Here is a 12,296-nt window from a genome sequence, read left to right on the forward strand (position 1 = left end):
ATATATATATATATATTTATAGCGTGACATGGATTTTTTTTTGCATGGTTTGCATTCATTATTTTACAAAGTTAACATTCAGTAGAAAAAAATGATTTGTTACTATTATTTTCTCATATAAATAACTGTGAGCAGTCCCTCTGCAGATAGTTTTAAAAAAACACCTTTTCGTGTCATTCTGTAAAAAACAGACATTACTGAAATGGTATTGAAATCTTAAGGGTTTTTTTTTTCCAATACCACCATAAAAATATCATCTAGCCCCCCAATCAAAATGCTTGTCCAAGGCATTAGAAGAGAAAGGACTGTAAGACAATTCTGGAAAGTTCAGTTCTTTAAGCCAATATTCAGGTAGATGATTTTTGCTGGCCCTCATACACAGGAGGAAAATGAGCACGAATGGGAGACCAACCTTTCTGCCTGTGTCCAGCTGGGCCCTGGAGCTGACAGCCTTTCAGCTCGTCCTTCTTGCCCTGAACTAAAGCCATGGACTTCCCTGATGCAACTGAAAGTTCTGCCACTTCAGCAAACTTCTCCTGCTCCATTCCCCCTAAATGAAGCTGCTGGTCTAATCATGGCATGGCTAGACAGAGACTAGGCTGTGGGAGGAGAAGTTAGCAGTGGAGAAAAATGAAAGACAACTAAAAGGTAGGAAAATGCTATAGAAAAGAGCCACTGGACTTGCTCCCAAGGCTCTGTTTTGAAGCAGGAACAGTAGAGATGCGAGTTGCAGCTCAAAACATTCTCGTGTTTGCTGAAGTTAAGGGTGACAACAGAGTCCAAGGGAATTAACTGCCTGGTAAACAATCATTCCTTCTGTCAAGCACCATGATGGGGAGGATGGCGACGACTGTGAAGGCAATACAAGCAGCAGTGGTGATAACACAGGGGAATGGACGTGAGGAACACAACGATGTAGATTAAATGGGGAGTGATGCCAACGAAGATGTCTGTCAGAGATGCCGGCAACAAGAAGAATGGTTATGTGGTTGGTGATGGCCAGAATTCATTCATATGTCCATGTAGTCATCATCTTCATCAGTATCACTTTCCAGTGAGGACTCCTGGCTTGAAGTCTCTAAGATTTCCAAAGCTGGCTGACAAAGGCTCTCCTTCTTTACATTCGCTGCAGACTGAGCAGACAAAATAGCAGACTGATCCCAAAAAGAGAGAGAGAGAATATATTGCTAAATAGTCAGGATAAACCCATGATCCCAGGGATAAAAGCCAACTGGCTGCTATTGCTTCACATTCATAAGCCCTCTTATTTCTATAAATATATGGCATCCTAATGTGAAACAATATAGCATTTACCTGTAGGCTGCCCCACATGAAAATTCTGCTAGCTTCCACTAACATAAGAACTGCAGTGTCTGCACTACTTCCCTCACCCATTTTTGTAACTTATTCTAATTCCCGCAGACAAGAGGCTGGGATAGCTGTGATTCTACCAATGTCCAGAATTTCACTAGTCCTTAAAAATTAACTCCTGCTTGTAACAGCTAGCATCTCATTCCATTACTTAAGCAAGCCCCAATTAAGAACTGGGGCCAGGAACGGTTTCTCCTTGCACAAAGGGTTTTTATTTAGGGGAGAATTAAGACAAAAACAAGCATCTAAAAAAAAAATCAGTGCTTCCCTTTTATTACCTTTAATTTTTGCTTGGTCTCTTCTGAAATGCTGCCCTTTGGAGAAAGGAGGGTGGGAGTGGGTGGAGTGACAGTGATCTCAGGTGGAAATTTGGTGATAGATGAAGGTATGAAAAGCTTTGGCATGTTGGGCAGAACGCGAGTTTTTACACGGGTGCCATCTGTCTTGCTCTGCTGACTTCCCAAGGTCTGGGAGCTGGAGCTGAGTTCAGGCTTGGAACTGGAGGCTAAAGAAAATAATAATAATAAAAAAAACACGTTAGGAGGCTACCTATGATTTCAAATTTCAAAGGAGAGGAAAAAGTAGATTGTTAGGCTGGCTGCCTTTTTTTTTAAGCCTTACTTTTAATTAAGGCTCAGCAATAGAATGTGCCTCAAGATTCTACAGTGACAACTAGAAAGCAGCAGTAATTTTTTAAAATCTTACTGGATAAAAGAAACGTAGCCTGTGTGTGCCAGGCAGGACAAATGACAGTGTAGCCTTGATCCATTTTCTTCTAGTTAGAAGGCTACAGCAAGCATTCACTTGCTGTTTTAGATCCCATCATCTTACTTTTGCATTCTCTAATGCTTGCCAAACTGTAATGCAACAAATAAAGCTGCGTACTTTTTTCCTTAGGAGGCTATTTTATGCCTCCTCCTCTACAGTATCATCTCTTTTTTCTATTCTTTCTAGATCAGCTCCTACCTCCTATCCATTCACACTGTCAAGCTCCCCCATCCACTTGGTGCCTTTTTCAAGAAAGACCTTTGTGCTTTGTGCCTTCCCCCTTCTCCCCTCCAGTTAAAGTATCATCTCTATTTTTCTAGGCTAGGAGGCAGAGCAGGGACAGAAAAGCATTACCTGCTATAAAGCTGGGTATTTATGTTACCCCGACTTAGCTTGAGTACTACAAAAAATTGTTTCCTTCTGCTAAATATTCCAATATTGATTAAAGGAAGCACAGCACGACAGTCAGGTACTGGCTAGCCTTGTATTTGGCTTTAATGATGTGGTATTTAGTATGACACACACCAAAAAGAATAACCATTAAGGGACTACAAGGCACTTCTCCAGGAAGATGGGATGCTGCCAGGAATGCCTGTGAACTCTGGAATCCCTGACTGAAAGGCAGGCAGAGAAGCTGAGGAATATGGATCACAGCGATCAAAGTCTCTAGATATCGATACTTATTTAATCACTGATTTCCAGAATTATAAGCAGCATAAGAAAAAAGCCTTACCTTGAGTAGAAACATGTCCTGAGCTCGTGCTGGTCACTGATTCCACCTGCCAGCACACGGGTTCTGGTGAGGGGGCAACTGTAGCCATTTTCATCTGCTGACAGAGCCGTGACTCTTGCTGCTGAAATCCAAGGCCCTCCAAAGGCACTTCAAGCTCTTCTTCCTCTTTATTAACAAAACAAAATTCACAGATTAAAAGGCATCCTGATCCCCTTCTCAAGCCTCAATCCTTTTGTTGTTTAATCAAGCAGGAGATGTTGTTTTCTTTAAAAGCACCATTTGGCTGTTATCAATTCAAACTCTCGGAGAAAAAAAATATGACATTTTAAAAGCAGAACAAAGAATTCAGGTGCAGGACCTTTTGTTATCCTTGTACAACTGCAAGAAACAAAACCATCCAACTGACCATTACCCTTTGCAGACCTGGGGATTGAAACACCCATCACCGAGGCGAAGCCAAAGCCCTCGCCGTTAATAAGGAGCCAGCTGTGATCCAGACATCTCCCTCTGATCTGCAACCACAGGCACACACTCTTCTGAAAAGCAGCTTACTGGTAGGTAAGATTAATTACTGTGACCATCCAGTAACAGGGCTAGATCTAGATAACTAATGCAAAGTTATACTGAATTACCATTTTTCGCTGTTATGCCCCCTGCACCTCTATAAACGCATTATTTAGGCAAAAATCTTCTGCCATGCCAGGATCCGAAATGTTCCTAACTCAGAGCCCAATCTGTGCCCAATCTCTTAAATAGATTTCATCTGCATTTACTTTTAAATGAATGTAATATTAAACCAGTTTTCCTCACCCTGGGTTGCGTATTGTACATAAGAGAAGTCATTTTCACTGAACTACTGTGAGCTACCAATGACAATCCCTTCTGGGAAGGGCAGACAGAAATAGCTGCTGGCCTTTCAAGGCCATGGACAAGCTCTTATTTTCTGATTAAATGAAGATATTCTTCAAAATCTAAAGACTGTCTGTGCTGATTTGCACTGCCTTGTATTTATACAGGATAAGGTGTGCACAGGCAGCTATCACAGATGAGCTAATGCATTGTAAATCCACATCTAAATTGCTCTACAATTCCTCTTATGTCCCTGTTCTAAATTAGTTTAGGATTTTGAGAGCATAGCTTGTTAAAAGGGAACCACTTTTCAATTTTTCTCAATGGAAAATTATTCTTTTTTCCCTCCTAAGGGACTGAAAAACACTTCTCCATCACTGAGAATTTACCAGGATAATGATTTCCTGGCCAAGAGAACTTCTTGTAAGTTCTTTCAGCCACTGATTTTCACAGGTAAAGAAAAATTGCCTTTATCTAAGCTGGTGGCTGACAGGCAGCACAAGCATGAGAAAAAAATGGGTTTGCTTGGAAAGGATTCTCCAGCAGCTGCAGAAAAGGAAATGTCACACACAAATCACGGTCTGGTCTGCATGGATGCAAGCAGCAAGCACCAAGAGGGCAGGTCCAACAGAGACAGCCCTAATTCCCATCCTCAGCCCGCACAGTTCTCCACGGACACAGCACTGGAAGGATGATGCTAATGGTTGAATTTGTGCACGTGTTGCAGAAATAAATCAAGTCAACTTAAAAACAACACGGAGGAAATACTTAAACTACAGGAACCTGCATTAGGAAACTCAATCTTTTTGCAGCAGCCACACGCAGATCTAGCCACACGAGCCCCAGAGGCCGGGCTCACACGTGTGCCGCAGCAACAACAAGCTGTGGGCTCAGCCCAGAGCACTTCCACAACCACATGGTCGCAGGCCGTGCTTTGGATCAGAAGACAGAAAGAAACATCACATCAGCATCTGAAGAAGGCAACAAGAAAACGATGATTTCACAAGCTCAGCCTGGCAGACAGCTGGGAAGTCGACACCCACCTAACTTGCTTTAACGCTTCAGACTCACAGCCTTAGACATCTTGGTAAGTACTAAACTATTCGCTTCTTAACTAAAAATACAAAACCCACATTAATTTCCACAGACATTACAGCAACTATAAATGAACTGTAAATCCTCTAGGCTTAACTACGCTGTTAGCTGAGAACAGATTGTATGCAACTGCTAAATTGTATTAGGGACTTACCAGTTCACCGTGCAGAGTAAGAGCTCAGATTTGTATTAGCGTCCAAGGACAAAGCTCTACCTCTTATGCTGATTATTACCTTTACTTAATTATAAGACATATCATTGCTTAAGCTCATTTGCTGGGTCTTATTTCTCAAGACAGCCACACAGACAGAAGCTGTTGATTCCTGGTCCAAACAAGGCTGAGAGTCATGGACATCCTCCCTGGGCAGGTAGGGTGCTCGCACGCAGCCCAGCTTCCATCCCTGCTCTGTTTGTTTTTATTAGCTCTGCATATCTGGTTTCATAGTGTCATAAAAGTAGATTTAATTTGAATAAAAGCATGTGTCAGCCGCTTTCCATGTGAAAGCGAATGGGGCACAAATTTGGCACCCTAAACGTGCATTTCTGGTGCATTTCTTCTACACTTTGGGGAACAACACTTGTTAATATTATATTAGGCTGCATCTTTCAGACGTGAGAATCAAGTACCTCTGCCTGCTAATTGGTGCCTGGCTGGCAGAGGTGTTAAACACACAGTGATTGAATCCTGCTCCCCGAGTGGGTCACCCAATTCCTTCTTTTATGACTGTGCAATTTTGGCTTTTTGTAATAGTCAATTACAAGTGGCATTATTTTAAGCTAATAATTAAATCAACAACCACTTTTTTTTTTTTCACTTCTTGAAAATAACACAAAATGTTTGTTTCAGGTGTATACATCTCAATTTGTACTAATGGTTAATACTGTGCACTGGTATCTATCAATCTTTCCCCCCACCTCTTTTAGATAGAAAGGGCAAAAGACAGAAGGATAATCAAGAGGAAACACACGTCTGAATTTCCTACTTTCTGAAGCAGATTTCCAAAGAGAGCCTTTTGCCATTCGTCCTGTGCAAGATGCTGTTATAGCCCTGAACGCAATGTCCCAGATTTTCTAATAAAAACTTTCCCCGGGGAGGTAAAGACTCCACTAACTCGGGAGCCACAATATTCTGCCCAAGCAAACAAGCACAGCCCCTTCCGAAGGGGTTCGGAAGCTCCAGTTTAATCTCAGTTAACAAACCCACTGCTAGCACACAGTACCTGCACTGCTCTGGCAGCTTTTCAAACATCAGCTCTACGAACCCAGCTTCAAATTAAATCAGCTTCTGAAGACGAGAGCTGCTACAGGCTGATGGCTCCAGGCTGCAGATGGGACAGGCTCTGCAGAGCCACGCAGCGCTCTCACCTTAGAGCACAACGCAACAAGTACGACGCATGCACGAAAAGCACAAATTTGCTCCTTATTGGAAAAGTTCAGGTGCAATTGAGCTGGATTGTGTGAAATTATCACCTAGGCTTCCCCTTCCCAGCAACTCCCTGCACCCAGGACCCACGGAGAGGCGCGTCATACCTTTCAACATCCCCCTGCTTTAGCGAGGAAGAAACAGGCTGAAAACAATTCAAGGCAACAACCTACTCCAGCTTCCCTCTCCAACCTCTTTCCACTTGTTGCCAGGGCAACCCGTGTTTGCAGATGCCTATAGCGGGCGCCGGGGTTCGTGACTTCATCACAGCTAATATTGCCTCTCCCTCGCTCCCGTTGGGCGCCGCATGCACTATAGCCATGTTATGGGCACCCTGTAAACAGGCAGATTATGCAACCACAGCCCCTGGCTCGTGGCGATTTGCTTTGCCCGTCCCACGAGGATGCATTAAAAAAAAATCACCAAAAAAGCAAAAATAGGCACTTGCAAATGTCGAAAAAGTTGAAAAGCAGCAGGATAGATGTGGTGATGAGCTGCTTGGCTCCCCGTGCACTTTGTCACTTGTTCTCCGTGCACTGCCAGGGAGGAGGTGGCATTAACGTCACACTGTTATAAAACATTTTAGCAGGAATTTGGAAAAATTCTTTTGTCCTGCACTAAAGCTACTACGTGACAACTGAAAGACGAGCCTAGGGAACGTGTCTGGCACCTGGAAAAAAGGATTTTCCAAACAGTGAGGGAGGCAGTTTCAAGTATTAAAGCACAGATAGGTTGAAGTATATAAACAACTTAAGAGTTCATTGCAGCAAATACGGTTTCATTATAGGAAAAAGGAAGGAGCTCTGGCGCCCAGAACACAAGGCTGCCCTGATTTCAGAGACACATCCTGCTCCAAGTGCTCAAGTAAAGCACTTGCGCCCCTTGCCTTAATCCCGCTGCAAAATACGTTCCCCAGCAAAGAAAATGTCTGAAAATGCAATACAGCATTATTAACAATCCTGTTCCACCTTGCCTTCAAAACACTTACCAAATTCTGTGCACCTGCAGACACTAGAAAACACTTATTTTACCAGTCCCTATAACAACTGGTTTACTTTGTATTTTAATGCTACTCAGAGCACCTGTAATTGAGCACCGAACTGATTGGCACTAATTCACCATATGAGATAGGTGTCACAACTTCCTTTCTTTCCAATGGTGATGGAAATGGGTCTGATCCTTTCCTCTGCACCAAAATGGAATAAATATCTCACACAACTAAGGAAAAGCTGGTGATTAAAATCTTCTGTATTCCGCTTGCCTTGTCCTCCAGCATGCTGGGAATTAATACAGTGTTTTTCCCATAGAGCTGCTGGAAAGTCTACGCATGGAAAGCTTGAGCTTGAAGGAGCTCAGAGTTTCCTCCTCCACTCTGCTCCCTGGTCAGTGGAAAGGCTGCTCTGGAGCACAGGCTGAACACGGGTCAGTTAAGGATGCTGGTCTACAGACGCAGTGAGAGCACCAGTCCTCAGCTGGCCCCCGGCATGAGCAATACGGGGCTGCAGCAGCCAGGAAGGCCGTTTGGCTGATTACGGAGTACAGGAAGGCTACACGGCACCCTTTCCATACACATTTTCTTTCTCTGGACTTGTTTTAGCCATCTTGCCAAGAAGTCACAGAAAACTGAATACAGAAATAGAAATATTTCTATTAATATTTCTGGGGTCATTCCAGCAGTGCCTGCAGACAGCACAGGAGAGATGCAGACAGCACAAAGGTGCCTGCATGTTGACATGCATGTAGCTAACAAAAAGTCCTAAATCAATTTTCTCTCTCTCTCTTGTTAGTCTGATTAAAAAGAAAAAAAAATAATCTCTGGGCTTAGATCAAAAAAACAAGTTGGGTATTCAACTACCCGAACTTTCAAATGGCATTTTAAAGATACAGATAACTGATATTTGTGTCTTAGTATCTGACTCCACAACAATGCATCATTCGGAGAGCATCCCACAGTAAGACTAGAATACAGCGACAGCTTCTTGCTTGAGGTCTACTGCTTGCAAACTTTATCTACTAGTTACCTGGTGAGAGCTGCAAGATCCCTCCTCCTAAGACAGAGTCTGAATCTCCTTTGACCTGAGTGCCAATTAAGCACAGTACAAATTAACAAAAAGCAGCTGTTGGAACAGCATGGGTTTTGTTGTTTTCTTTTAAGAGATTTCTCTGAAAATTTTGTAAATAATGTAATACCTGTAATGCTTTCAGTTAGATTCTGTCCAGCCTTCCTTCATGCATGAGTTTTATTCTGCTGTCATTAATCTAAAAATAGTGAGACTGAAATATGTGGCAATAATATAGTCATTACCACTCTCTTACAAATCCTGGTGGTCTCCAGAAGAGGTGTTCCCTGCGTGCAGGCTATGCTGAAGACCAGGGATGCCCTGGGATTTCCAGGGAGCCCTAAGGGTGGGCCAGGCTTGCAAGGCTGGACCACAACCCTGCCCAGCCAACACACTTATCACATCACTGGCCACAGTTTCAGAGCCGTGTCAGCGTCCTACTTATTGATTTATCATGGATGCACAAACTCAACAAATGTTTCAATTCCAAAGGATTTTGTGCAGATTACACTGTAATACACATAAACACATAAAACACAAGCAACCTGAATGGTGAAGGTTGGAAACGGCAGAAAATTTTGGAGGGAATGAGTTTCTTGCACTAGGAAACTGAATGAGGCATATTCCTAGGGGAGGAGGAAAAGATGTGACTGGTTGGTACTGTCTGAGCACAAAGCAAGAGGGGTTGGAGAAGCTACTCACATGCAGGAACCCCCTGCTGAAACCCAGCCAGGAAGCTGTTTTCAGAATGCAGCCACTCGGAAAAGTAAAAAGCTTCAAGAAAAGCAAGGATCAGACAAGAAGTGGAAACACTGAGGTCGTCAGAGGAGGTCGTCAGAGGAGGTCAAGGTTGCAGGAGGAGAGCATAAAGGAGAGCATAAATGCAGTGCCACCCTCGGAGGCCTCAGCCACAGCCTCGCACAGGGCAGCGCTTGGTGAGAGCAGCTTCGTGCAGCCCCCAGGGAGCAGATGCTCCCTACACCTCATGTGAGTGTCAAAATACTGCCCAGCTAAATGCCATGTTAATACATCATTAATGAATCCTCAAGAGCTATGTCAAAACCTCCTCTGTTTTGAACAACTGTCTTCTAGGGAAACTACTGGTGCCCACGCACATAGACAGGTTAACTCCATCATTCACAATTATGATACTACCACTTACTTTGCGCATGCAAACTTCCCCCCTAACACTTATTTCTTGCACTTCTGAGAGTGTAAAAGTTTAATGGGTCACCTACTGCAACACATTCATACTTCTACTTGTCCTGTTGCATCTAGGTAACAAATGTTTGGTATTACAGATGAACATTTCACAGGTTTTTTTTGCAGGGATATTGCAGTATCCCTGCACACTACGGATGGAAATTATTGTCTTCCTTAGCCAGAAGTAAGGTTATTTCTATGTAATCATTTCTAAGTTAGGACACTTATTTCACTACCTCATGTCTCCATAAAAGTCTTTTTCACTGGTGAGTAGTGGGAGAAGAGGGAAAAAAAAGCATTATGCTTTTATATTCCACTCTGGCAAAATACTAGTTTTAAGCAAAACATAGTATTTAAAATAAATTCAAATATAAAAGTCCTCCCTTGCTGTTAAAAACTCAGAAGTGAATGAATACTTTCCTGTTTAGTCATTGTAAAAATTATCCTGAGGGTAAGGACAACAAAGAAGAAAATCTCTCAAGACTCTCCAGTACTTTAGAACAGTACAATCCTGGAACATGGGACACAGCAGAGGGCTTACTTTAAATGTCCTATTTTAGTTTCCCCAGAGCAAGTTTTAGCCCAAGCTGAAGGCTACTAACAGTTCCATGATTTATGCCTAAATGTAGGAGGTTCTCATGCTGAAATTATCACTATAATCACTTTGTTGCTGGATTTCATCGTGCTGCATTCCGTTCCAGTCGTTATATGTTATGTTCTGAATCTCACGACAGGGTTTATGTAAGAGGTGAGTGGGACAGCACCAGCACTGCCTGGAAAACCATTCCCTTTGCTGGGTGAAGCCACAGGAAAGGCAGCAGCTGGTCCCCTCTGCTGCGGAATGCTCTGCTGTGAGCAGGCAGCTGCAGGAGGAGGTTAGGAAAAGGACAATTAAGAGGAGAAAGAAAAGATGAAAATATTAGGCAGAAAATACAAGGGGCGGAGTCTGGCCAGAAATGCAGCCCTAAATGAAGGCAGATGAAAACGGGATAAAATGGAATTAGAAGCAGCTCTTCTTAAAGGGGGTGCAAAGGTAGAATTTTAAAAAGAAAAAAAATACAGCAGTAATTGGCTTCTCTCAGAAAAGACCTGTCAGGTAGGTCCAAGAGCCAGAATGTTAGATACGACACAGGCACTGACCACAGGAATGAGGGCTCTGCAGAGAGCCTCTTGATCTTCACACAATTTCAGAGGAATAATTTTGGCAGAAACCCCTCCTGCCTCCCTCAAGTGACGTGATATGCAGAAAGCAAGCAAGAAGAACGAAAATACGAAACTTCACAACCCTCCCCAAGCCTAGGAAGTCAAAAGACTGACATAAGTGAAGTCACCACGGTAAAGGCAGCCTGGGGAGCTGCAGAAGCTCTCACCTGCATTGCCAATCCTATCTTCCTGCTTACTAAGTGCAGAGTAACTCCATCAACTGCAGGATTCATCTTTTCCCTTCTGTTGTCTAAGCAAAGACACAGATTATTCCCATTGAACGAGCCTGCCAAGATACCTTATGACACCGTGTGACTCCATTCTTTACTTTCATAAGGACAGTGACCAAGCTGGTTTCCACATAGACCCGGCCTTTTCTTCCATATCATTACTCTGCTCTCTCCTTTCCTTTCCTCTCAAGACAATTTCTCCAAGGATTTGAGAGACAGGAAAATGAGACCGTTATAATGCAACCGCTAATTCTGCACGTTAAATTTCAATTTCATCCTGCACTCAGAGGTTAACCCATTGGGAAAACTGATTTTTCCCTAGTTTGTTCTATGTTGATGATGCATTCAGGAAATCTGGTGCATTTAGAAGCCTAGATTGATGATTTAAGGAAATTGTGTACCATAATTGCAATAAGCATATTGTTAAAAACTTTAGAAAGCCATAATATGAGAATATTGATACAAAAAATACTGATATTGAACAAAACATGTGGTCTAGATCACTGCCTGTTCATTATTAATATTACTCATTAGTCATAAGTCTTCCAAATCTATTTCTACTGTATCTTCCACTGTCACTTCTGACAAGACCTGTACATATGTGGTCCATTAAACGGATCTGGGCTCCTATGAACTGTCTGTGCATTTTATAAGCAGTTTTAAGTTCCCTTTCTGTATATGAAAAGCACTGTCATGTTTGAAAAAGGATGTTTTCCTAAGATTGAGACATTTTCATCATTTTACTTACACAGTAAACTGTAATTTATATGAAATATCGGTACTGTAAAACTAGAGTCTTAATTATCTGAATGAGAGAAGATTAAGAAATTTCAGTGATATTTTAAATTAGAGTAATTAACAGGAGGGCAGCATGAGCTTATTTCAGATGGTGGCTGGAGGTAACTGAGACTGTGTCAACTATGTATTTCAAACGATGACGTAGCAGGGATAGAATCAGCCTTGAAATCTCCCCCAGTTTTTGAGCAGATGGGGTGAGGACAGGCAGTAGCAAGAGCTTTGTCAGACACTGTTCCTGCTAAAGTTGCAAAAAGGTACAGGCTACAGCGGGAGCTATGGCATCTGAATATGCACTGTGTCCCACAAATACACAAATAAGCACAACCATCTTTTCTGAATGCCTGGTAAGTCTGAAATGGGAACCATTCTCTATTTAAAATCACTTTAATTTTATACTACTATTCCGTGATTTTACATTAAGTTACATAAACACTGCTCACTAGAATTTCATTATCTATCCTATTAAAATATGCATCAATTATACATTTACGGCCATCTCGGAGCCAGACAAATCCTGCTTTTGTGCAGCATTTTGAATGTGTTCTAATGATCACAAAATGGGA

General features: G+C 42.4%; 1 protein-coding gene across 1 annotated transcript in view; it reads right to left on the bottom strand.

Annotated features, from left to right (window-relative positions):
- Positions 1-256: 256 nt before the first annotated feature.
- CABIN1 (calcineurin binding protein 1) overlaps positions 257-12,296 on the bottom strand; it is a 93,205-nt gene continuing 81,165 nt past the window's right edge. Inside the window, exons 34-36 of the mRNA XM_026037611.1 lie at positions 2,873-3,037; positions 1,650-1,876; positions 257-1,154 (exon numbers count right to left, since the gene is read on the bottom strand). Coding sequence (XP_025893396.1) covers positions 1,011-1,154; positions 1,650-1,876; positions 2,873-3,037 — 536 coding nt within the window. The 3' untranslated portion in view covers positions 257-1,010. The remainder of the gene's footprint in view (positions 1,155-1,649; positions 1,877-2,872; positions 3,038-12,296) is intronic.

This window comes from Nothoprocta perdicaria, unplaced genomic scaffold, assembly GCF_003342845.1.
Source record: "Nothoprocta perdicaria isolate Ctin4 unplaced genomic scaffold, notPer1 scaffold_2, whole genome shotgun sequence".
In the NCBI taxonomy this organism is placed as follows: domain Eukaryota; kingdom Metazoa; phylum Chordata; class Aves; order Tinamiformes; family Tinamidae; genus Nothoprocta; species Nothoprocta perdicaria.